Here is a 26,967-nt window from a genome sequence, read left to right on the forward strand (position 1 = left end):
ACACACTACTGAAACGCTCTCACACACACTACTGAAACGCTCTCACACACACTACTGAAATTTTAGCTCTCACGCACACTACTGAAACGCTCTCACACACACAACTGAAACGCTCTCACACACACAACTGAAACACTCTCACACACACTACTGAAACGCTCTCACACACACTACTGAAACCAGAGGCATTTCTGCTGAACAGGAAGTTGTTTCCTGACAAGGAAACTGATGGAAAAAGTGGTATATTTCAAAACACTACAAGGATTTCTACTCAGCAACCTGCTAGTACAGCAGTCCCCAACCTTTTTTGCGCCACGTAAACGATATAAAAATAAAAAAACGATAAATACCATGAAAACCATAAATAGAAATGTGTTCGAATTTTTGTGGAGGAATAAAACCCATTACATAGAAAGATCTCAGCTTGTGAAGGGATACAATAAAGGTGGTATCAAAACTCCAGAATTGGAATTTATGGTTGGCACCCTTAGAATTAAATGGTTAAAATCTTGTCTGTCACAGCCAGACTCTACTTAGCTCCACATCCCATGATTCTTGTTTAATAAAATAGTATACAGGATTAGAATTTATTCGAAATGTGATTTTGCGGCAAATAAAATCCCCATAAAGATATCAAACTTTATAAAACAGACGTTGCATTTTTGGGAAAATGAGATTTACCCACAACTTCTCCCCATAATTCAACCTTATGGAATAATAGGGTAATAACACTTAATCAAAAATCAATTTTCAAGAGTGACTGGTTTGAACAAAAATATTATATTCATAACAGATTTGTTGGATGATAACGGTGTCATTCTAAGTTACACAGACTTTTCAGAAAAATATTGTCTAAACTGTTCTCAAAGAGAATATAACAAATTTTGTGAACTGGTCCCACTGCCTCTGCTTCATTTGATTAAAATTTTTATGATATACAATAATTTCTCATCAGTGCTCCCAAATTTATTGCTAGGGCAATGTCAGCTGTTTGATAAAAATGCAATAAGAAATTTGTTAGTAGTTTCTTCAAAGACAAAATATTTCATAGTTACAACAGAATGGTTACATGGCATGGTTCTAATTTAGTTATTTCATATACACTGGATAAAGCATACTAAAAATTTATGAAATAGCCTATTCTACCTAAAGTTAAAGAAACACACTTTAAACAAAACTAATACTGTGGCAGAATTTCTAAAAAAAGAGATTTGGCTTTGAGGTGGATCAGTGTTCTTTTTGTACTGATGAAAATGAAACCCTAGAACATCTTTTTTTTCCCTATGCCCTATCAGACAATGTATTTGGTGCAACTTAAAAAATTGGATTTCCCTAAATATTAATGATGTGCCACTGTTTGAATTACATCATAATTTTTTTTATATGGATCATCTAGCATTGGATGTCTCAGACATTATTAACATCATCATACTTTTGAGTAAATATCATATCCATTGTGCTAAATGGAGGAACGCTAAGCCTTCTCTCCCTGGTTTTATTGATGATTTTAAGATATTTTTCTTTGCTAAAAAAGACAAAAAGCACATATGCCAAAAAAATAACCAGGATAATGCACGTCTCCCGCTATTCTAAATTTTGACTTATGCTGAGGCTAATATATTAAGTAATGCAGCTGTCTCACTAAGGTCCAGAATCGATTTGTTCCACGATTCGATTCAATTCAATTCGATTTGATTATGGGGAATTTTGACAGTCAGAAATATTATAATTCAGATCAGTACATTTACATATTTTTGTATTTAAAAAAAGGAAGCTGACACACGCAAGACTTTATCAAAGGTGTGAGCATCACAGCAGATGCCTTTGTGTCAAAGTAGCTGAAGATAAAACACATAAAAACATGAAGGTGGTTTTCCTGGCCTGGGATTTTCTAAAAAATATTCTGCAGTACATCAAAAACGAAAGAAAACCATTAATCAACATATGAACGTTACCTCTGACGTTACAGCGGTTTTATTAGAGACACGGCTAACGTTTTGCATTTTGCATAATTTAAAAAAGTTTAAATTTATTCAGTATTGAACGGCAGAAATTAGGTTTTCTTTTCGGAAGTATGTAAAATGAAAAAAAAAAAAAAAACAGCGGCCGACTGCGCTGTAAACAACAGTAGACTTGTGCATAACAAGCAAGCGAATAATACAGAAAACAGATTTTTAGACGGGAAACTGTTCTTGAAGTACAGAGAGAGAGAAAGAGAGGGCTGTGCATGACGTGCGATTTTATCGTGGTGGAAGCAAAACAGTGAGGGAATTCATGACGATGTTTATGTGAAGCGCAGTTTGGATCTTCTTTTGCTGCTGGTTCAGTCAATATTGTTTGGAGAGAGATCAAACTAACAGCTTTAGAATCGGCGCAAAAACGGCGTGAAAACAAAGCGCGGACCTGCCGACAGATCAGAGTCAGCGAGCTGTCGCTTTCAGCCCCGACCGTGTCCGTGCTGTCGGGTGAGAAAGGCGACATCTCACTGATTCTGATCCGCGGGTCCGCGCTGTGTGTTTACGTCTTTGTGCAGAAGCCGTGTACCTGCTCTCATTTACTGTCTTAGCTGTTTGGTGGTTGTTGAAATTTTGTGAGGTTTCACCAGAGATTCTGGCATTTCGGGTAAAATAAATTTATATTAAAAAATCGATTCAGGATTTTAATGAATCGATTTCACGTTATCCAAGCCAGAATCGATTTTAATCAATAAATCGATTATAAAAACCCACCCCTAACTAACAGGTTGCTGAGTAGACATCTGTGTAGTGGTTTCCTTGTCAAGAATTAACTTCCTGTTCAACTGAAATGCCTTCCTGTTCAACTGAAATGACTTGGTTTTTCAGTAGTGTGTGTGAGAGCTAAAATTTCAGTAGTGTGTGTGAGAGCGTTTCAGTTGTGTGTGTGAGAGCGTTTCAGTTGTGTGTGTGAGAGCGTTTCAGTAGTGTGTGTGAGAGCTAAAATTTCAGTAGTGTGTGTGAGAGCGTTTCAGTAGTGTGTGTGAGAGCTAAAATTTCAGTAGTGTGTGTGAGAGCGTTTCAGTAGTGTGTGTGAGAGCTAAAATTTCAGTAGTGTGTGTGAGAGCGTTTCAGTAGTGTGTGTGAGAGCTAAAATTTCAGTAGTGTGTGTGAGAGCGTTTCAGTAGTGTGTGTGAGAGCGTTTCAGTTGTGTGTGTGAGAGCGTTTCAGTAGTGTGTGTGAGAGCTAAAATTTCAGTAGTGTGTGTGAGAGCTAAAATTTCAGTAGTGTGTGTGAGAGCGTTTCAGTAGTGTGTGTGAGCTTCAGTAGTGTGTGTGAGAGCTAAAATTTCAGTAGTGTGTGTGAGAGCTAAAATTTCAGTAGTGTGTGTGAGAGTGTTTCAGTAGTGTGTGTGAGAGCGTTTCAGTAGTGTGTGTGAGAGCTAAAATTTCAGTAGTGTGTGTGAGAGCTAAAATTTCAGTTATGTGTGTGAGAGCGTTTCAGTAGTGTGTGTGAGAGTGTTTCAGTAGTGTGTGTGAGAGCGTTTCAGTAGTGTGTGTGAGAGCTAAAATTTCAGTAGTGTGTGTGAGAGCGTTTCAGTAGTGTGTGTGAGAGCTAAAATTTCAGTAGTGTGTGTGAGAGCGTTTCAGTAATAATGTCCCTTACGGCACCTCATAGGCGTGGGCCCTGCTCTTCTACTCTATTTTTCTCTCCCTTCTGCTCCTTCTGTTAACTTTTTCCCCAACTTCATTTTCTTTTACTTTTTCTTTTCTTATAGGCCTCCAGTCTTGTCTGTTATGGCTCTTTATCAGTCTACTCAATCCGCTGGTGAAGTATTACAAGTTGTCACAAGTATTCAGGGAGTTGGCAGAGGCCACAGGTAAATACTCTTGGTTTCCTGTCAGCTTCTCCTACCTTTATATGTATCTTTTAGTGTGTGCTTTCTAACCCCCCTGTAGGTGTAAATGTGAGAGTAAATGGTTGTCTGTCTCTATGTAACAGTCTTGCAATAGACTGGGGACCTGTCCAGGATGTACCCTGCCTCTCCCCCTATGACGGCTGGGACAGGCTCCAGGCCCCTGGGACAGCCGAGTTAGATAAGCAAAAGAAATGGATGGATGGATGCTTGCCAAAACTAACAACAAAAGCTGACTTCTTGGAGAGCATCTGGCAATATAATAGATTGGTGTGTATGCCCCAGGTAAGACTGAAGTTCATAAAGGAGATGGACCAAAGGCCCTAGATGTGAAACAAAGAACAGCAAAGAACGACTTCTACACAATGTACAGATATAAATCTACAGTATTATAAATACTGTGCCACTGCATGGGGAACGCCTCAACTTTTACAAACTAAACAGAGCACAAAAGTGTCATCAAAGGGAAGTTGGGATAAATGAAAATTCAGGCGCCTACATGAGGAGGCAGTTAATGAAATTTTCTTCCAGCCATGAGTTTGTATTAATTTAGACAGCATCTGCTCACTGTCATTATATAACGCTTCTGTTTAGGCTACTGTAATGACAGGGAAAACCGGATCTCAGAGCTCCTCCTCCCCTCGTTGTATCCTCTTTTATGTGAGTCCAACTGTTAATAAATTCCATCAAATTGAAGATCTGTCTGAGATCCAGTCGTTTTATAAAACTCATTTGGTTTTGCGTTACAATCTTTCTGCTCTGTGGGAACAGAGGCTTTCTAGTCTATAGTGTACAGTATGACACTTGGGGTTGGTTACCAAGGCAACTAGGAATCCTTGCTATAGCTGTTATTCATTCATATCCGGGAAGACGTCACACACAACATACATGCTGTGCTTTTCTTAGGGCCAATTTTTACAAATATTACATGTATTTATTTATTTTCTGTCTAACAGGGTTATGTTTTCTTTCATGGTTCTTTGATACAGTGCTATCCTGGAAATAGATTGCTATTTAATTGTAAATCAGAAGGAATCTTTTTGAAGAAAGAGTATGTTACTGTATGCTAATCCAGCCGGCTTTCCTGGCTGTTTGACTGCTGGTTTATTTTTTGCATAATTTCCACTTTCTCATGTTGTCAGACTCATTGCTGACATCACTGCTGTAGTCCAATCATCTTTCTGCCTGCCTTCTGTGAGCCAGTGAGCCTCCATCCTCCATTACCTTGGCCTCCAATAACACTGTGAGCAATCTTGAAGTCGTTGTATGTTCTTCAATATCTCTAAAATTAGAAACATCCTTTCTCAGAGTGAAGCTGAAAAACTAGTTCATGCATCTATTACTTGTAGACTGTAATTCGTTCTTATCAGGCTGTCCTAAAAACTCCCTTCACTTGATCCAAAATGCTGCAGTAAGAATACTGACAGGGACTAGAAAGAGAGAGCATATTTCTCCCATATTATTATCAATGGCTCCAGAATCAAATTTAAAATCTTTCCCATCACATCGTCCCTCTACCTTTGCTGTTGCAGAATTCAAGCCATTCATTTCAACTCAAGATTAGTTAGAGTTCAGTTCTCGCTTAAAATATCTCCTCTGTTTCTGTTTCTCTGTTTCTCCTCTGTTTGTAGGACTTTAAAGACCTGCATTTCCAGATCCGGGAACCGTTTCTATCCAACAGCCAAAAATGAACTCAGTTTTCCCCTCCCAGTATCTTTCCAATAGCTCTAAGTCACTAGTTGCACAGAAATAGCACTTTTTTATTTTATTTTTATCTTTTAAGTACATTGCTTTATAGATTGGATTTCTATAGTATTGCATTTTTTATTACTTTTTTATTTTGTTTTGTTTTTACAGCTTTATTGGGCATGTGTAAAATGCAACTTTCTCTTGTTAAAGACAACAAATCTTATTGTATGTGTTGCATGTCATGACATTAGAGGTAGTCTAATTCTACTACCTCTAAGTATATCCTGTAAATTACATAGAAATAAAAGCTAAATTGTTGCTAGCATTGCTTCAGCAATGTTATTTCAGTCTATGAAATCATAATCAGTTATTTACACATTATTGTTATTATACAAATAATACATATTAATGCATAAACCACCCGAATATTACTAAAAAGGTCATGGCTAAAAAGTTACACTGACACTGGTATGATTAGTGTTATGCGACAGTACTATACTGTACTGTGTGGTGTCATGTTGGTGTGCAGGTGCACCCTGACCTTTAGCTTAGCTGAGTTCTTAGGTCCCATAAAAGATTGTTCACACACCTGTTCATAGAACTCATTGACAATGCCCTCTGTCCATTGCAGATGTAGCTCCTTGCACTTCAGAGGCCCATTTATATCAGCGAGTTTGATGCACATCTGGCAGACTAGCAACCTGTCATTCTCGTTAGACCAGTCGATACCTGTAGATGGATCATCACCTACCTGAGGGATTGACAGACAGCCATGACAGCATTAGCATATTCAAACATGTTATGTAACCACAGCTATAATCTTCTGCTGAAATGTTTTCTGTTAAGCTATAGTTTACAGCATCAGTTCATTGGACTGAGGACGAAACAAACATATATAAGACTTAGGATTATGTAGTTAAGCTAATACTGACATAACCCAATTCTTGATGTCAAAGCTACTTACTATATAAACAATGCTTCAATAAGGTGCTTTAACCTATACAGAGCTTGAACATATTTCTAAGAAAAGCAGGACTCAATCATATATAAAGTTGATCTCAGCACTTTTTGAATGAATCGATTATTTCTAGTTAAGCTTAATGAGCTTCGGATCTAAAGAGGCTCAGGAAACAGGAAAGCTTGACGGCTACTTCACCCAAAGCTAATTCGCGTCCAGGAAGAGCAGAGCAGGGACTCTGAGAGACCTTATTGTTACTTCTGCTGCCAAACCAGCAACCTCAATGTTAGCTGACAGGCCTTGGCCATCGAGCAGCAACGCTGTAGTAGAACTCACAATGAGAGGAATGCGGACCCTCAAATCGAAAGCCAACACTGTGTCTGCACTCCAGTGAGTTCTTGAAGGCTATGGGGTACTTTGTGTTGTTGACTTACATTGAGAGCACTGCAATGTATTGCACAAACAGATCTGCTCCTCGAAGACCACTTGACAGCTTCCTTTTCCTGAAGCGTTGTCCCAGTTTTTAAAAGAACTGATCTGTTAGGAAAGCATGTCTGCAGAATATGTTTGACCCCAACTTTTCCAAGCAATTTATTACTTGGCTATTTAATTTTAACAATAACCAAAAAAAAAAACAATTGTAAGCTTTTCATGTTATATTTGAAAACAGATATGCTCAACTCAATGTTTACACTGGCTTAAAAGGATAAACTACCTCTGAAGAGTTCTTTAATTTGTCAAATGAATGTGAAACATTGAACAGGGATGTTTTTAGAATACCTTGGCATTGAACTCAGCTAGGAAGTCAAAATGCTTCTTCAGATCAGTGGCCAGTATGGCCTCAATGACCAGGAAACGGAAGCGTTTGAACTCCACATGGTCCAGATTGACCAGGAAGTTGTACTCTGGCTGTGACAGGAAGAGGTTCCAGGCTGCGGCAGCGTGGTGGTTTTCCAAAACTGAGCGGTCGTTGTAGAGCACCGCCTGTCAAACAAAACAAACCATAATTGTTAGACACTACTGACAGGGAAATTAAAGCCTACATTATTGCTCTCTGATAGGCAAGCTACTCTTTCAGTATCATTATGTCATCATTGCTCAAAATTGGGTAATTTACTTAATACAATAATTTCTATGATTTCTTTTTATTGATAACACAATGTAGAACTAGACCAAACAGTAACATTTCTACCTGGTAACCTGTAAACAGGTATTCTAACTGTTGATTTGTTTGTTTTTTGAAGCAGGCTGACAGTGAAATAGACAAATAATCTATCAAATCATAATTCAGGTGAAAAAGAAAAACAAGGGTGTGACAGTAAATCAAGTAAACAAACTTTTATTTAATCACATACTGTTGACCATGCTGTAGGCTGAATAGCATGAGCACCTGTGGGGCGCTGGTGGCCACGAGGAAAGCGTTTGTCCGCCCTGGGTGATCATAATCGTGCATGGCGGCAGCCACGTAAAGAGCCATGAGCTCCAGAGCAGGTATGAGGCCTGACAGGCAGCCATAACCATCTTCTGACACAGTGTAGGTCTTTGAAACCAGGAAGCCCATGTGACTGTGTGTTATTCCACTGTCGGAGTCTAGCCACGGGGGAGAAGACAAAGTGAGGAGGCTGAAGAGAAAGGTGTCAGAATTTACACAAGACACACACAACTGTACAGTACCTTCATCTGCACACACCTAAACACGCGCACGCACGTGCTCTGGAGCACAACACACAGAAGCACACACACATACTTTAACGTTCAAATCCACTTATATGTGGATCAAAGGGATGGCCCAAGTAAGGCATACAAATGAGGTTATGGAAATATGGGTAAGAGGGAACTCTAATCTGCCTGCAATTTCATGCTGTTCTAGACTTCAAATAGTGTTTGGTATGCAAGTGCCAAAAGCCTGAGTAAGATAAGACCAACTTTGAGTGGGATAAGAACACACACTCCTGCAGGTTTGATACTTTGACATTAATGAGATGGCTGCAGGGGATGTGAAAAAATTCAGGATAAAAAAAAAATGACCTACATATAGAAAATCTTAAGCGCAAAAAAGTACAGTAGAGCAAATATTGTTCTTATTTAAAAACTTGACAACAAGTTTTGCATACTTTTATGGACTGATGGATACACATACACACCTGTCAGGACATCAGCTGTCAGCATGCATGCACTGATGGACATACCTGAGTCACTGGCAGAGCCGTGGTCAGTCATGAGGCTGGGCAGGCCAGGCACAGGCTGCGTGGTGAGGTACCAGACTGCGTGAAGCACATCTGTGGCATGGACCCTGTTGTGATCTGGATTAGAGAAGATAACAAGTCTGCTCAGTGTGTGTGATCGTCTCCACCAGGGTGCAGTGTTGGGCTGCTAATGTCTGTTCAATTAAACTTCAAGGCAGTGCAGAGTACTAATGCTGCATAGATTGCTCAACATTTCCATCTAGTGGCTGCTTTCATCCTTGCAACGAGTAATCTGAAGCAAAGTGAAAAACAAAAGCAGGAAGATGCTCGAGCTTACATGGTATGTCTCTGTAACCATTCTCAAGGGCATGGAAGTAGTTCATGAATTCTTTTACGGGGATCTTAAAAGTCTGAAACAGGCCAGTGTCCTCAAAGAGCCTATATGATACCTGAAAGATAAAATATATATATATATATCAGACCCCATGGACATCACCAGATCCAGATATATTAAATATAACAAAAGTGTTCAATAAATGTGTAAAACTGAAAAATGTAATGAAAAAAATTAAAAGACAGTGTTATAAATAGTAAAGTATGCTACTGTTTTGTAATATAAAATAATTTGTCACTTTGACACTCTGGCGGACCTGACTGAGGATTCGTCCACATTTCCCATTGGTCTTCTCTATCAAGGTGAAGATGGGGAAGTTCCAATTGTTCAGCTGACTCATCAGAGGTTCCAGGCCCTCCATTATTAAAGGCTCTGGTGCCAAGATTGGTTTGTCCTGCGTGAGTAACAAATGGTCAAAAGACGTGAAAACAATAAGGAAAATATTACATAAGGAGTACATGTTCCTGTTTTATTAGCAGTACTAATGTGACTGAGACAGCTGCTTTGGCCCGCCTTACCTCCGGAGGTATTAGTGCATGGAGGATGACATTCTGGGAGTTTTTTCCTTCTTCTGCATCGTCCTCTGTATGTGCTACATCACTGCTGTCACTGTGGTTGGCTTCGTGGGTGCTGTCATAGTCTGATGACACAACCACTTGGTCCTCTGCTGGTGTAAGAAAAACAAAGAGATGTCACACTGCGGCCTCGGGAGAAAATCCACTGTTAATCTTCTTAAACTGATGCATATCACTAGGTTTCTTGGAGTATGTGGATTTACGTCTTCTCTATATCCACTTCCTTTAATCCTGGCTTGTTGTAATAGGTTATTTTCTGCAGGTCCCATAGAAAGTCACTGCTGCCTTCATTAACACTCAAAGATCCCCGATTGCTGCCTCTCACGTGACTGAAAGCAAGTTTTAATAGTGAGTCTGCTTGGAGGTGCTACTTTATAAAGCAGCACACTTAGTTCTTTCTACAGAAACTTATATGTGCTCATGTTGAGTGCTGCTCACAAACTTTAGGAGCAGTAGAATAAACAACATTGTAGTACATTTTTAACAAGAATGAACCAGCTCAGCAACAACAAAAGAGCCGAAAGACCACAGAAGACAAAAAATGCACGATGACAGAATTATTTCCATAGTTAGAAAAAACTATTTCACAGCATTTAACCGAGTTGAGAGCACTCTCAATGAGGTAGGCGTATCATCGTCTACAATCAAGGTCTACAACCAAGAGACGCCTTCATAAATACAGAGGGTTTACAACAAAGTAAAAACCACTGGTTATGCTCAAGAACAAGAATTTCAGATGAACCCAAGATTAATGATGGGAGGATAAAAATATGGTCGAGAGAAACAGCTCGTGATTTGAAGCAAACCGAGGTATTTGTCAAACATGGTGGAGGCAGTGTTATGGCTTGGGCATTTATAGCTGCCAGTGGAACCGGGTCACTCATCGTTGATGATGATGTGACTGCTGATACGAGCAGCAGGAGGAATTCTGATGTGTAGGGAGCTATATAGATTCAGCCAAACTGATTGGACAGCTCTTCACTGTGCAAAAGCAACCCAAGAGTTTCTATAGGCAAAAAAACCCCCAAGTCAGTCATTGGCCAAGTCAGTCACCTGATCTCAGCCCAACGGAGCATGCTTTTCAGTTGTCAAATACAAAACTTGATGCAGGAAGATCCACAAATAAGAAGCACCAGGTGTTCTCAATGAGGGAAGCAAGAATTTGGCGATGACAATGTGTTTTAGACTTTATGCATCCATTAATGTATAAAATTATGTTAATTTGTCGAGTTAATTTTGAGCTTCTTAAAATGCAGACTGTGTGTGAAAATAGCTGTAATTATTAAACAGTTGATGAAAAGTGGTTGTTAAACCCCTTGAATTAATGCTGAAGTTTGCACTTCTATCACATTGTGACTGTTTGAATTCAAAACCACTGTGATGGTGTAGAGAGGCAACTAACTGTATGAGATACTGCAGAGGTAGTGTTCCTTTATCATCAACACAAACTCATTACTCGAGTCATTTGTTTGGGGTTTTCTGTGCGTGTTTACTATATATATCAATCTCCCATATCAGCTGAGTGCAATGGAAACAAACAGTCTCAAAGAGAGAGAAACAAAAGCGATTCAGTGTTTATGCCAGCAAACGTAACACAAACACTCTTCCCATGCTGCTTTGCGGGAATGCTAGAAAGACTGGGGGCATACCTGAACGTGGTATCCTGTCTCCCTTGTCTAAAGAGCCCTCACCGTGGTTCAGTCTGATGTATGGTCTCCCACAACTGTAGAAAAGAGGGGATTCACTGTTAGTTAAATAAAAGAGTTTCTATTTATCTCAGATGTGCATTCCTAACTACTGCGTGTGGATATACTTGAGTTACAATCACACTCTAGTGACCTGTATCTTTTTGAGCAGATGATGATAACATGAAATTATATTTTCCTTTGATTTAATTATTTGATTATTATCAGAATGCAAATAATTCCACACCATTCACAGCAGTTCAAAGTTAACAGGCAAAACACATGGAAGATAAATACAGAATATATGTATTAGTCTATCTGCGGCTCTGCTAAAGAAGTGTGAATATCGCCGTTCGCCACATCTGTCTTCGATGTGTAAACAGTCAGAAGAAGTTGTCAAGTAGGGAAAAAAAAGAACTTAATGGGGTTCCTACTGTGCAGCCCCCACACGAAAACAGCCGTTGCACACTTGCTTCAAGAAAATACGTAGTAATGAATCTAATGGATGCGCACATTAACACAATGCAACTGGAATAAACAACAAAGCAAACTCCAAACGCTGGCATTGTTATGAATGATTCATTAGAAACTGAGCCCACCCTCTTTGAGATTTATGACAGACCAGTGTCGGCCTCAACAACAACTCACTTTCTCAGTCTCAGATGAAAACATTCCCATCTGATGACTGGCTTTATAAATCAAACAGCAAATGTTATCTTCTGTGGAAAGAACTGGCCTTTACTGGTCAGTTAGCTGTGTGACACCACGGGGAGCCTCCCAGACTTTTCCCAACAGATTTTCCGTGTTTCTCCACTGAGGCCACTGTCAGGCTGTAGGTGGTTCCAATTAAAATACCTCTCCCTAAATGTTGTAAAACCTGCCTACTCGGAGCAGGAAATGCCTGCCGTTAGAGCATGGTGTCACAGGGAGCACAAAGGCCTGTAGTGTGTCTATCTCCTCCTGATAAAGTGTTTCTGGAACACTTTTGAGCTGTACCCACCCAGCATAATGCTCCTAAGGCCCCAACAAAGGGAGTTCTGTTGTGTTTGTACGGCCAGGTTGGACCACTGTGTCTAATGCCTAGCAGGTGTGGAATATAAAATAGTTTGATAGTTTGGCGGTTGAACAGTTAGTACATTATTGTCAGGGGGGTCTGGGCAGGCAGCAGCACTTGGCTTAAAAGGTTTACTTTTAATGAAAGTTGAAGAACTGGCAGACACTTTTCCTATTCTGCTAATGCAGCAGAATAACCTCGGCTACTGACATTGAGCCTTGAGCACAAAATGTAAATAAGGAGGCCGGTCATTTTCAGTCGAGGAATCTGCCAATCATATATCAAGTGGCTCTGCTTTTATCTCTCGCTCTCTCACTCACGCAGAAACTATGTACACATGATACACACTCCACTTTCATTTTGCTATCATGTTCTATGCTAGAAATAACATTTATATACCAGTAGTAAGAATTTACTTTGCCTTTTGGGAGAACGCAACTGTCAGCTGTAAACACATTTGCTGTGTGGAGTCAACAGACACCATCCTATAGTGTGGTTTTATTGAGGAATTCAAAGTGGAATTTAGTTACATTTAGCCAAAGGTTTTAAGGTTGCGGTTTCTCTAATACAACAATGTCGCTATCTGCAATTCTGTAACCTTAACCACGTAAAGATTGAAAAATATTTCTGTGTAGAGCGATGAGTCTTACAGAAAAATAAACGCACCGAGGGCTTCAAATCAATTTCAATATGTGGTAGTGTGTAAATGATTATTCTACACAAGCTCATTGTTGGTAAGAACAAAAAAGAAATACAGTTTTTCCAAAATATCTCCCCTGTTTTCAAAAAACAGGAAATTTAACATGCATCATACAGTGAATTTTAGATTTAAAAAATGACACGCGCTATATTTCAATCAACTAACCACACAACTTCTTTTGGTTCTTCTTAGTACAACTGCTCGTGTCCTTTTTTCATTATGTCATTGTGCTCTAAAATCAGTTTTATGGATCAGGCGCAGTTTTGTCTCATCATCAAGGTCAAGGTTGGTTTCTTGCCTTATAACATACATAATTTTCAAAGTCATAAAAAAAAAAAAAATTGCTCTTCATCTCTAAACCAAAAGGCACTTGGCACTCACTCTGTAACTATGATGCTTAATCAAGCAAATGTAATTCAGTTTAAATTGCAGCCCTGCCTGCTTTTCCTCATTTTTGAGGACTTCTTCTTGTATGGCCTGAGCCGTGCCGTAAGCTCCGGCTGGCCTCAGCCTGCTAACCTTTCCGCTGCAGATTTTTTACTCAGCCACTTGCAGCAGGTTGACAGATTACCTTTGGTTCAGAGCCACGACGGACAGTGCCAAAGCCACGATAAACACCGCAGCTATTATTTCTGCTTCCAGTAATCTACCTACTCTCGAGCCAGATGACGTGAAGAAGATAACAACACAGTGGCTGGGGCTGAGGGAAATGGAAGGCATTCAATTGGGCCCTTTAAACAGGGTCTATCTGATAAAAAAAAAAAAAAAGGTGATAATGTAGCTTTGAAGTTGGTGTTATTCCTTCTTAACAGTGTACGTCATTGAAGGCTGACATGATGGAAAAACGAGGGAGGGGGAAAAAAAGAAGCCTAATGTCCTAATTAAGATTGTGCAGATTTGATGATGGAGTAGAGAGAAGGCAATTGAAGCCATGTGTTCATTTTCGCCCAACCTCCCTTCCATGTGTTCGCTCTCTCTCGCCTTCCCTCTTTCCCAACACTCTGTGTGAGGATGTATCAGGAATGATTAGTGGTGGTGTGTCAGTGATGTGAAAGGAAATTCATAGGCTTCTGGTCTTGGCCAGACACTCTAACAAATACAGTTTAGAGTACATAAATTACCAAAAACACTCCTTATTACTCCCTAACATGTGTGATTTAGGTGTCAAAGCCTACTTGAGAAATGACGTGTTGGCAGGTTGCTGCTTGCTAAGAGACCATCAAAGGTCGGATCCCAAACACAGCAAGTTGTTTTCAGTCAGCATGGGCTCTGGTTAAGTGTCTTTCAGCTAAACACCGAAGCCTTACCAGCCCTGTTTGATTATTTCAGGCATCTGGATAAGAGCTAGATGCCTACAATGCATTTAACTGAAGTGCTGCTCAGAAAAGAGCCCTCTCCACTGCTGTGAACGAAACCTGGAAAATCTCTGTGTTTTCCAATTGTTTCCGGACCGTGTAAGCCAGAAGAAGCAGCTGTATCTAAGAGTGCGAGTGTGTGAGTTAATTGTGGTGTTCTCGTGACTGGGGAGAGAACCAGGTGTTTGTTTACACTCAGTAAGTGGCCTTAGCTGGGGCATGCTGCTGGGCTGCGCTAAGATATAAGACCAGGCAACGGGGCTTTGTGTACAGAAGCTTTGTGTTCAAGTATCACACTGTCACTGTGCAAACAGGACCAAACACGACGCTGGCAGGCGCAGGCTACGCGGGTCTTTGGAGGGCTGAAGGCACAAAAGAAAGCAGTGCAAAGAGTTTAATGCAGTAAAAAAAGAACTTAAGGCTTTCTAATATAGATTGATTATTACAATAAGCCTCCACTCAGACTTTTGTTAGAGCTTTTAAAAAGAGGCACAAGGTTCATTTTTGTAGAAAAATATACACAATACAACATCTAACCCTAAATACTATGAGCATCACTCTGACACCATATCAGCCAGGACTCCTTTGCAAAGTCTTTCCATAAGAGTATGGAACTTGGACAACAACACAATTTTAACTGTTTTTGCCTCCTTCCACCATCGCAGTGGATTTTAAGGTGTGATTGAAGTGCAGAGTTTCAGCTTTAATTCAAGGAGTTTAACAAAAATTTACCTTTAAGGTATTACAGTAATTTTTAGACATAGTCCTGAATATAATTTCGGGAATACTTATGGGTCTTTGGCAAAGAATTTCTAATGGGATCTCTGTTGGAATTAATTACGTAAGTAAGTAAAGAAAGCCAGTTTGGTCATGGAACATGAGTTTAACGACCACAAACTGAAATAAAAACTGTGGGTTTGTTTACCACGAGGTGAAGACACAGCATTGCCGACTAGACTTTTTCTCCAAGGTATAAAAAAATGTAAAAAACTACCTTGGAAACAGCACACATGTGGTTTTTATGGAAAACGCTTACTTTTACAGTACGACCATTATCATTAGATAGCTTCACTTAACAAATCTTAAAGCAAAAAACTTAACAATACACAACTAAAGTCTGGCTGGTATCACTTGCTAACGACAACATGGATGAAATCACTTGAGCCAGGGTACCTGCCCTCATTAGCCACGACTTGTACACCTGATTGAACATCGATGCCCTGTGATTGCTATTGTTTCATGCTACTCTAAAATATATATATATATATATATATATATATAAAAACACCCAGCACGCCCCTGCGGGCGGTTTATCCTTCAAGCTCGGGTCCTCTACCAGAGGCCTGGGAGCTTGAGGGTCCTGCGCAGTATCTTAGCTGTTCCCAGGACTGCGCTCTTCTGGACAGAGATCTCCGATGTTGTTCCCGGGATCTGCTGGAGCCACTCGCCTAGCTTGGGAGTCACCGCACCTAGTGCTCCGATTACCACGGGGACCACCGTTACCTTCACCCTCCACATCCTCTCGAGCTCTTCTCTGAGCCCTTGGTATTTCTCCAGCTTCTCGTGTTCCTTCTTCCTGATATTGCTGTCATTCGGAACCGCTACATCGATCACTACGGCCGTCTTCTTCTGTTTGTCTACCACCACTATGTCCGGTTGGTTAGCCACCACCATTTTGTCCGTCTGTATCTGGAAGTCCCACAGGATCTTAGCTCGGTCATTCTCCACCACCCTTGGGGGCATCTCCCATTTTGACCTCGGGACTTCCAGGTTATACTCGGCACAGATGTTCCTGTACACTATGCCGGCCACTTGGTTATGGCGTTCCATGTATGCCTTGCCTGCTAGCATCTTGCACCCTGCTGTTATGTGCTGGATTGTCTCTGGGGCATCTTTACACAGCCTGCACCTGGGGTCTTGCCTGGTGTGATAGACCCCAGCCTCTATGGATCTTGTACTCAGAGCTTGTTCTTGTGCTGCCATGATTAGTGCCTCTGTGCTGTCTTTCAGTCCAGCTTTGTCCAGCCACTGGTAGGATTTCTGGATATCAGCCACCTCCTCTATCTGCCGGTGGTACATACCGTGCAGGGGCCTGTCCTTCCATGATGGTTCCTCGTTTCCCTCCTCTTTCTTGGGTTTCTGCTGCCTGAGGTATTCACTGAGCACTCGGTCAGTTGGGGCCATCTTCCCAATGTATTCATCCTGGACTGTGGTGCTGACACTCACCAGTCCCCGGCCCCCTTCCTTCCTCTTAGCGTACAGCCTCAGGGTGCTGGACTTGGGGTGAAACCCTCCATGCATGGTAAGGAGCTTTCTTGTCTTTATGTCAGTGGCTTCTATCTCCTCCTTTGGCCAGCCTATTACCCCAGCAGGGTACCTGATCACGGGCAGGGCGTACGTGTTGATGGCCCGGATCTTGTTCTTACCATTCAGCTGACTCCTCAGGACTTGCCTGACCCTCTGCAGGTACTTGGTGGTTGCAGCCTTTCTAGCGGCCTCTTCATGGTTCCCATTTGCCTGCGGGATCCCCAGGTACTTGTAACTGTCCTCTATGTCTGCAATGTTGCCTTCTGGTAGTTCAATCCCCTCAGTTCTGACTACCTTCCCTCTCTTTGATACCATCCGACTACACTTCTCCAGTCCGAACGACATTCCAATGTCATTGCTGTATAGCCTGGTAGTGTGGATCAGTGAATCGATGTCTCGTTCACTCTTGGCATACAGCTTGATGTCATCCATGTACAGGAGGTGGCTGACAACTGCTCCGTTCCGTAGTCGGTATCCGTAGCCAGTCTTGTTAATGATCTCACTGAGGGGGTTCAGGCCTATGCAGAACAGCAGTGGGGACAGAGCATCTCCTTGGTAGATCCCGCACTTGATGGTGACTTGTGCTATGGGCTTGGAGTTGGCCTCTAGTGTTGTACGCCACATCCCCATTGAGTTCCTGATGAACGCTCTTAGGGTCCCATTGATCTTGTACAATTCTAGGCATTCCAGTATCCAGCTGTGGGGCATTGAGTCATAGGCCTTCTTGTAATCAATCCAGGCAGTGCACAGGTTGGTCAGTCTGGTCTTGCAGTCTCGGCTGATTGTTCTGTCTACCAGTAGCTGGTGTTTTGCGCCTCTGGTATTCTTGCCAATTCCTTTCTGTGTCCCGCTCATGTATTGACCCATGTGCCTGTTCATCTTAGCCGATATGATCCCTGACAGGAGCTTCCATGTAGTACTGAGGCAGGTTATTGGTCGGTAGTTGGAGGGTACCGGTCCCTTCTTGGGGTCCTTGGGGATCAGGACCGTCCGGCCTTCAGTTAGCCATTCCGGGTGTCTCTCGTTAACTAGCAGCTGGTTAGCAGCACAAATGAACCAGCTGCTAGTTATATATATGTATATATATATATATATATATATATATATATATATATATATATATATATATATACATATACATATACATATACATATATATATATATATATATATATATATATATATATATATATATATATATATCTCAAAGACCATTGGAGCTCTTCTGAAAGCATATTTTTTTTAACCATCCACACAAAATGAGTTTCTAAATTCATCTGCGAGTGAAATAGGCCATGCAGTTGCAGAGTCATGCCTCATTTTACATCTGCAACATTTAGTCCAAACAATTGTTAAAATAGGTTTTGAGGGAGTTCGCAGAAGTAGCGAGGTCGCTTTTACCTGAAGCTTTGCTGACTGTAAGTATGTAAGTGAGCTGATTCAAATCTCTGCACTTGGAAGCTGTAATTTTGGAAAAAAAAATCTTCATGTATTAATTTGGGGTTTTGTTAGAATACGAGCCATAAATACATAGAGATACATTTACCGCTGCTCTTTATTTTTAACACGGGCTAATGAATGCTAATGAACAATGCAAAGGTTATCCTGAGCTGAAGTTGTATTCTCTGAATCTATGCTGGCAGTTTTCAGTGAATCTTAGAATCATCAGACGTAGCTGTCGTAAATTCTCCCACTTATTAATATTTCAGATATTAGATCAGACAAATGTTCTTATGCAGCATTTGAGAATTGCATATACACAAACCCTACTTTCCCCGTTGGTTGGTACACTACAGGAAACTGAGACACTGCTTTGAAATCCAGGGACACCCGGAAGCTTTGGTACTTGCAGACAAACGCCACAAACTGGATGGGAAGAGACTGAATAAGGTGGATGAAACACTAATAGACTCTTTCTTGTTGAGGCATATTTAATATTTTAAAATCAGAGCATATGTGCTGTCTAGTGCTGCTTTTGCATCACAGAAATACTGTATGCATGAAAACTCATGCGAGCATGCACAGCTGAAAAATTTCAAGCTGAAACTCCTTTGAAATTCATGAAAAAAGCATAATTTCCCCTGTGCTGCTCTAAGATAATCCAAACATAATGTTACAGTAATCACAAAGTAATTGTAAGGAATGCTATCTCTGCACTGATCACAGTAAATTGTGCTTAAACAATTCACTTAGTAACCACAACAGCTTTAATACATGTGGATCCTGTGTTTATTCAAGATTTGATGCAACAATGTGATTTAGTGGGGGGAAAAAACCAAGAGGAAAAAAACAGAAAAACCTAGCACTTCCCATCAGATTCACTGCATCTGCTTTAGTACTGTATGCAAACAAATGCTTATCAGGACTTATGTAACCTCTAACTTTCTCCATCCTGCATCATATTTCTCCTAAAAAGTACAAAAAGCTTGAAAACACCTCCATAAAACCACACACTGTCTATTCTATGAAAGGCTCACAGATCGACTTTGGAGCCATGATACTTCTGTGTAGCGTGAGCCTTGTGCTATCTTCAGCACTAATGTGCTCAGGGTTGATGTGCGTCTTAGTTATTCAGGTTAATGCGTTCGCCTGTGGGGCATATTTCCATTCTGGCTCCCACTGCACACACATCCTTTTCTGAACTGTGCCACTGCTTTTCACTGACACTGATGGCTTTAGTATGACTACAGCCATAATGCTGAAAAACCCAATATCCTTCAGAGTGATTCGCATTGTAGGAGCCCTCCTTAGTGTGTTTGTGCCTCAGTCGTGTATATCTATAGTACAATAGGACTTATTCTATTCCTATTCCTTTATTTAAAAATCTAACAAAATTCCCAACAGGGATTTGAAAAAGCAAGCCATAAGGTGTAAGTGGAACTACATCTGCCAAATCTTGAACAAAGTAACCAAAGTGACTAAAACCTGGGGTCTAAAAATACAGGAGGCGCATGTGAAACAGCTGTGGCTCAGGTACCTGCACGTGAGTGCTTCATGATAGGGTTTGATGCTGGCGCTGCGGTCCCTTCGCACGGGTCCCGGCTCAATTGTGGGAAGTCCTGTGGCAGAGGTGGTGGTGGTCCACGTGGAAGAGATCCTCCTCAGAAGGCCGGGGTGGAGGCTCCGCCTCAGACGCTGCACAAAATGCACAGTACAGATACACAGTTAACCACCCCGGAAACCTATCTTATCACTTGTTGTTTAATAAAAATCGAAATCAGTGAGTGGCCGCAGGGTCAGAAAACATGACTATTTGCTTTTGTATTAAATAGATAAAAGCTTTAAAAATACTCCCACCTGTAAGATAAAGTTAATGCTTGTTTGCTTTGTCTCCAGGCAAATAAATCATCTGGATGAGATTGTTGTTTTTTCTGCACTTGGCCAATCTGAAACAAATGACGCTGGTGATAACCTGGAACATTTTTCACAATCTGCCTCGCTGGATCCAAGGAGAATAAACCCCGCATCGGACATTAGCAGGCAGCTGTGGCTCTATATAGCACTGTGCAGATGCCTTTCATCATATAGGCTTTAGCCTCTCTGCTTCTTATTCTCTCTGTAAGTCTCTTTTGTCTTGTTCTGTCAGTCACAGGCTTTCTATGTCTATTCTCTCTATTCTTCCTTCCCTGGGATTCCCAGTCTGTGCCCGTGCAATGCCTCCATCTGCTCTGTGCCATGCAGTCATTTGGCACAGCAGCTCTAAACATGGCAGACTCTCTTTCTCCGTCCTCTGCAGGGTGACCTACTAAAGATTGCCTTAGAATCCTGAATGAGCCCATTCACAACAAGGCTTCATATGCTGAGTGCTAGGACACACAAACTCATGTACAGCATTAGGAGCCATGTATCTCACTTACATTACCTTTAGAGCTTTGATGTAACCTTAGTTCCATTCACACAAATTTAAAAGAAAATCTTGTTTCTGCTATGAATACAACCATATTTACCATTTTTTCTATCATCAAAAATCTATGTTTTTCCAATGGTAAAATTGTGCAAGGCTGTAATTTTAAATTTCCATAAAGAAAGCCCTATCACGTTAAAACCAAAAACAGAAATACATGGCACAGAAACACACACAGCAGTGTCGACATTTCATCATTTGTATAACCGTTTAAGAGGGCAGAGTGAGTTTCAACATTTAACAAGTAGTTATTTGTTTTGTCATTCATGGGTTTTTTTGTAGCCCTTTCAATGGAGTTGCCATTTTGCAATGGAGACAGAGAACATGCCTGTGTTGGACAGAAAATGAGCTTGGAAAACCTTCACTCCTGTTATTCTCCTCCTGGGCAGGCAGAACTGGGCACATTGTCCCTCGGGGGAGGAAAGTCTTAATGAGCACAGTTTCGCAGGCTACTCCACAGGTGCAGTTCATCTTGACTACTTTTCCACAGTTCAGATGATGTAAACGTGCACCTGTCAGACCAGCGACGTGACAACACTTTCCACAACGGCCAGAACAGGTATCGCATAGCTGGACGGTCATGGAGGAGGTCCAGGTTTGCTTACACGCTTGTCGGTCTTTGCAGCCTTTAGAGGAATACATTCACCTCCATGTCGCCTCTCCTCTTCTACTCCGCTCCTCACATTCGTGCGCACACACTCTGTATGGCTCTGCACATCTGTCATGTTGACACAGCTGCAGCTATGAAGGGAAGAACAGTGCTCCAAGCGCTCTATTTTTCTTCACTCAACTCTACAAAAATACTCCTTCATTTGATGCTAAAAGTTCTGAGAGCAGGAAGCACTCATTAGCTGAAACATGGGCTAAAAGATTAACATGTGTGGGGAGTGCTGTGTGGTATATAAATCATTTGGCCTTAATAAGGTGGACCACATTTCCATCCAAGGAATATTTCACTGTTTCCAAATAAAATTATTTTGTTTCAGCCTCTTGACTACTTCTGATTAACACGTTTGACTTTTCTTTTAAGGATGAAAAATATCCCTTCTTTCATCTTTGGTTCCAAGGGCTACATTTCTTTGTGTTAACTCATTTTGTTACCTTGTGGATGGATGTCTTCTCTCCTTTCTCAGGTACCTCCTCTGAGTCAGAGCAGGTGTAGACGTCGCTGGGGTTATGCAGGGGGGCAGGGCGTGGCCGGTGCAGGGGCTGGAAAGTGAGCTGGGTGGTAAGCATGTTGCTGACGGCCCGCAGCGACGTGCAGGTGTTGGGTGGGAGAGAGGGGTCAGCCAGCAGGTCTGTAATTAGTCCATGGGCTTCTCCCATCACTGCTATGTCCACCATGACAGTTGTGCCTGATGACTGTAGGATGACAAGGAGACAACGAAGAGTTAATCATCATTGCAACAGTAGCTGATGTGAGCTGATGCTAATTAACGGCTGAGTCTGATAGCGGCCGTGTTCCGCTTCTCGATGGCAGGCATGAAGAGCGGGTGTGTAAACTATGTCAGCAGCTCCTTTCTGAGTATATAATGTGGTTAACTGTGACACCTGAATTTCTTTTGTTGTTTATGCTAAAGAACTGGTAGTCAAACTATGCTGAAGGTTAGATGGTGTTTTTACATTAAGACAATTTCTTTTTTAGTGACTACTTTTAGGATAAACTGGAACATTCTGTCATGGAATTCATGGACTGAGAAAAAACACTTCCAGAAATCATTGTCTTTGAACACAAGTCACAAAGATGAGACCATATGTGAACATGATTCAGAAACACTGTTTTTCTGGCCAAAACACACTTCAAAAGCCTTCATGTCTGGTGGCATGGGGGGTGTATTAGTGCCTATTCAGCTAGCTCATCTGGAAAGGGAGCAGTCTTTTTAAGGAAGGCCTTTCATATTTCAGCAAGACAATACTAAAGCACACATAAATCTTTCACCAAGTGAAGACATTTTATGAGATGAAAAATCTAACATTTTTTCTTAAAATGGTAAATTGTCTCAGTTTAAACATAAACATTACATATAAACATTTTCTATGTTCCATTGTGAATAAAATGTGAGTTTATAAGATTTGCAAATTACAGCATTTTACACAGTGCCCTAAAACTTTTTTCGGAGTTGGGGTTATAAAACCTTTAAAAACTATAAGACCTGTAAGTCCTAGAATCAAAGGGAATCCATTGACATGCCAAATAATCACTGGATGTTATTTGGCCTGCCAGTGTCAGTGGCTAATATTTATCTGGGTGGCTGTAGCTCAGGTGGCAGAGCAGGTCAGCCAATAATCAGAAGGTTGGTGGTTCGATCCCAGGCTGCCTCCTGGCTGCATGCCAAATATCCTTGGGCAAGATACTAACCCCATGTTGCCTACTGGTGGTGGTCAGATCGTTGTACAAGTTGTTATTCTAGCAATTTATTCTGTGGTATCTGTTGATTTTCAGTCTTGAATTCCAGTGCATCCTTAAGAATTTGAACTTTTAAATAAACAGTTTGGAATATATGAATGGCACGTCTTTATACAGCACTCTGCTAGTAGTCAAGTTACTTGAAAAAAGTAATCAGTAACCAATTACTGATTACTTCCCCAAAAAAGTAACCCCGTTACTTTACTGGTTACTTATTTTCAAAAGTAATTAATTACTTAGTTACTTAGTTACTTTTTAAAAGCACGATTTACAACCTGAATAGGTGATAAAGCGATAGATCTTTCAGCCCAATTCTGCTTTTTCTGCATAATCCATCATACAAAATGTAATCAAATGGAAAAGTCCCTTTTTAAAACTTGTTTTATTAGTTTTAATCTTTTAACTTTATGCATCAAGCAAAAATTTAATTATATGCAACATTCTCTGACTGGAAGATATTTGTTTAACATTTAAACCTATTTTCTGCACATTCCAGCACATATAATTTTTTTTTTTTGCGTTTACACTCACTCTTTCAAATAGATGCAAGTAAAACACAGCAGAAAATAAATAAAGTCAAAGACTCAGCGGTCCTGTTGCTCTATTTTCACCTGTAAAGCAGGAGTGGCGTAGGCGGAGGTTTACACTGGTGCAGGTGTGCTGCAGCGGTTAGTTGAAGAATCCGCGAGTTTCTCTGTGAATTTCCCATTACGTGGTAGCGCACTCGGTGCTTGCTTGGAAGTTTAGGGGGTTTTTTTTCACTGTAAAAAGAAGTTTTCTTCCCACGCACAACGCTAATGGACGCTAATGTTTTTGTCACTTTTTATGGAATCAAACTTAAAGTAAGGTCAGTACTTCCACGCTTTAAACGCTGCACGCTCATACTCTCTCCTGCACTCGATATGTGATCCATTGTTGATCTGCACACAGCTGTTGCCACGAATAGCGCACTCGCTTACGTCACTGTCATGAGACATTCTGCAAAAAAATCACGGTTTTAGTAACGCAGTAACGCAGCGTTCCTACGGGAAAGTAACGGTAATCTAATTACCGTTTTTGCAATAGTAATCCCTTACTTTACTCGTTACTTGAAAAAAGTAATCGGATTACAGCAACGAGTTACAAGTAACTGCCCATCTCTGGTCATTAGACAACATTAATCTTTGGCTCTCTTCCATTGTGTCTTTGTCCTGTCATCCTCTCCTCTGCAGATAGCCACCCTCCCTGAGCCTAGTTCTTCTGCAGGTTTCTTCCTGTTAAAAGGGAGTTTTTCCTTCCCACTGTCTCCAAGGCATTTGCTCATATGCGTCATGTAATTGTTGGGGTTTTCTCTGTTTTGTTGTAGGGTCTTTACATTACAATATAAAGCGCCTTGAGGCAACGGTTGATTTGGCGCTACATAAATAAAACCGAGTTGAATTGATTTGATATGAATTGAATTCATGTCATGATGTTACTGTATGGTATATGTAAATGCAGTGTTGGTGGCTTGTGTGTGTGTTTCAGAAGTGACTAAATAGAAATTTGGGATTAAGTATATATTCAGGATTATGCATTTTAATTCAATGCTGTCTTTCTACGGGGCATTAAAACATGACTGAAAAATTAAATGAGACAACAATCTATGAATAAAATCTTAAGCATTAAAAATATACAGATCTTGATTTTCCTGCTTTCCAGTGGTGTCTGTGCATATAATCATTAAAAAAAATTATTAAAAAGTTCAAAGTCATCAATTGCTTTGTTCAACTTTTACAGCATATCTTTTATGTAGAGTGACGCTGCGAAATCCCTTGAAATGTGCATTTAGTTCAGGAAAAAACAACAACATCAGAAAACAAATTATACAAATGCTAAGTAGCCAATCGCATAAATAAACAAGATCCAAACCCAACACATAAAGATATAAAAACAAGAAATAGTCCTTTTTGTGCCACTATTAAGTATAGAAATATATTCAGTAGTAGTGTTAGACTTTGCCAGGGTTTGTTTTATAGCTGTGGTGTTACACAGGCACACATACAAACACGCAAACTTACATCCACTCATAGATCAAAGTCTTTATTTTTGCCTTATATGGCTCTTTTTAAAACATGAGAAGGAGGAGTACAGCGATGTACTTCACAGTAGTAGACCTCGATATTCTAGCAGCCTGTTAACTATCCGCATAACAACATAAGTTTGAAACACGTTCAGCACAGATGTGGATTACTTGATCCTTGTTGAATGGACTCATTAGCAGTGTCTCAAATAGAATCTGACCTTTGGCCTCCTCACTCCTGACCTCTCAGATGGCCAACAGCCATCGTCTGTTTCTGACCGTCTGCTGCACAGCTTTCAAGGCATCGGCGCTGCGCGAGTCAGCCTTGTTTTCACAGGGTAAAGTGAAAAGTTCACAACCCACTCTTAATTGCTGTGCCTTGAGCAGTTGAACAACCACAGCTAAACACAGGTCAGTCCTGGCTGCCAGCTAATTTATCTAATAAGCCCACGAGTTCCCTTTTCCCCCCAAAGAATGTTATCAGATTTTTTTCTCCCCCCAGTGTCCCATTCACTTTGACACCAGCTGCCGGGCACCCAGATTTATTTTATTTACACTGGCTAAGTAGCAAGCGGTTGACGTTAACAACACGTGTGTATACCTTTCATTCGTCTCCTCTTGTGGGAACAGAGAAGGTCTCGCATTTTGTTTTCCTAGTATCCTATCAGATAAGTTGGTGTATTTATACACGTTTTCCTGTTGGTCTGCAAGAATACAAAAGGCATGTGTTCTCTGAGTTTAAGCAAAGTCCTCCACATAGGGTGACCCACGCATGATGACACGCAGACATCCTCTAAAAGGCGAATGGAACACTTCTGGACAGATCATCGTTTATCCCCGCTGCCCTCTGTTGTCCCGCTCACATTTCCTATACTCTTTTACTTTACACTGCGAGCATGAGATGTAAACACCTGTCTTTCAGCTCATTTATTGCCTGATTTAAGAGTTCGCTAAATAGGGGGTTAAACAAAAGTATGGTGGCTGAAAAACATCTGGCTGGACAAAAACAACAGTGATCCTTAGGGGGTCTCAGTGGCTCCAAACGCACATGCACGTACACACGCAAACTCATCTGCTACTTCTGCAAACTCTGTCTTTTGTTTTCACGCGACAGCCGCAACTCCGAAGCGAAGTGAAAACATAAAGAAGGCACTAAAGTCTGATAAGTGAATACAGAGAGGGCATCATTTTAAGCATGCAATGCAAGGACAGATGAACACTCAGTAAGGAATATGAACACTGCATGACTAAGTGGCCATAAGAGGATGTTAATGATGAAAGCACCGGGTCTGAAACTGAACTTAGAGTAAGCAACTTAAAGCTAAGAGCAGGACATGAACATTCAAGCGTAGTGAAAGACTCCAGGTGCTGGGTTAGTGTTTGAGGTGGGAGTTTTTGGACACAGTGGAATTCGTAGTATTTCTATTACTCGAAAAGCTAGCGAAGCCTGTCTGCTATAACACTTAAGCCATTCCCTTGCTCTGTGAGACCTATATAAAATTTAGACATGAGGAGTTTAAACTTTGAGCTATTAAAAGCACATTGTAGGAAACATAAAGAATGTGAAATCCCAACTATCCCTGCCTTTCAGCTTTTACTTATGCCTCAAAAGATGCGTCTTGCCCAGAAAATACCTCCCGATGTTCCCAATGTTTCAACAGTCTGCAACATAACACTTGAGAATCATCAATGGATGTCCTGGAATAAATGACATTGTAAGTGAGTTATGTAATATCCAAAAATTATATAAGCACTTTGTGTAAAGGTTAGATGTTTGGTCTAATTCATAGGCAGGCTTCACTTGGAGACAGATGTGACCGCTACAAAATAGACCTTTCTTCA

The 26,967-nt window shown here is 40.8% G+C and overlaps 1 protein-coding gene across 1 annotated transcript in view; it reads right to left on the reverse strand.

Annotated features, from left to right (window-relative positions):
- Window positions 1-26,967, reverse strand: part of LOC113026576 (cGMP-inhibited 3',5'-cyclic phosphodiesterase A-like) — a 94,283-nt gene that overhangs the window by 6,985 nt on the left and 60,331 nt on the right. Inside the window, exons 4-12 of the mRNA XM_026175508.1 lie at window positions 19,751-19,908; window positions 11,322-11,395; window positions 9,616-9,761; window positions 9,354-9,491; window positions 9,041-9,152; window positions 8,707-8,820; window positions 7,908-8,107; window positions 7,298-7,501; window positions 6,149-6,310 (exon numbers count right to left, since the gene is read on the reverse strand). Of these exons, the coding sequence (XP_026031293.1) occupies window positions 6,149-6,310; window positions 7,298-7,501; window positions 7,908-8,107; window positions 8,707-8,820; window positions 9,041-9,152; window positions 9,354-9,491; window positions 9,616-9,761; window positions 11,322-11,395; window positions 19,751-19,908 (1,308 nt within the window). The remainder of the gene's footprint in view (window positions 1-6,148; window positions 6,311-7,297; window positions 7,502-7,907; window positions 8,108-8,706; window positions 8,821-9,040; window positions 9,153-9,353; window positions 9,492-9,615; window positions 9,762-11,321; window positions 11,396-19,750; window positions 19,909-26,967) is intronic.

This window comes from Astatotilapia calliptera, chromosome 7, assembly GCF_900246225.1.
Source record: "Astatotilapia calliptera chromosome 7, fAstCal1.2, whole genome shotgun sequence".
NCBI lineage: Eukaryota > Metazoa > Chordata > Actinopteri > Cichliformes > Cichlidae > Astatotilapia > Astatotilapia calliptera.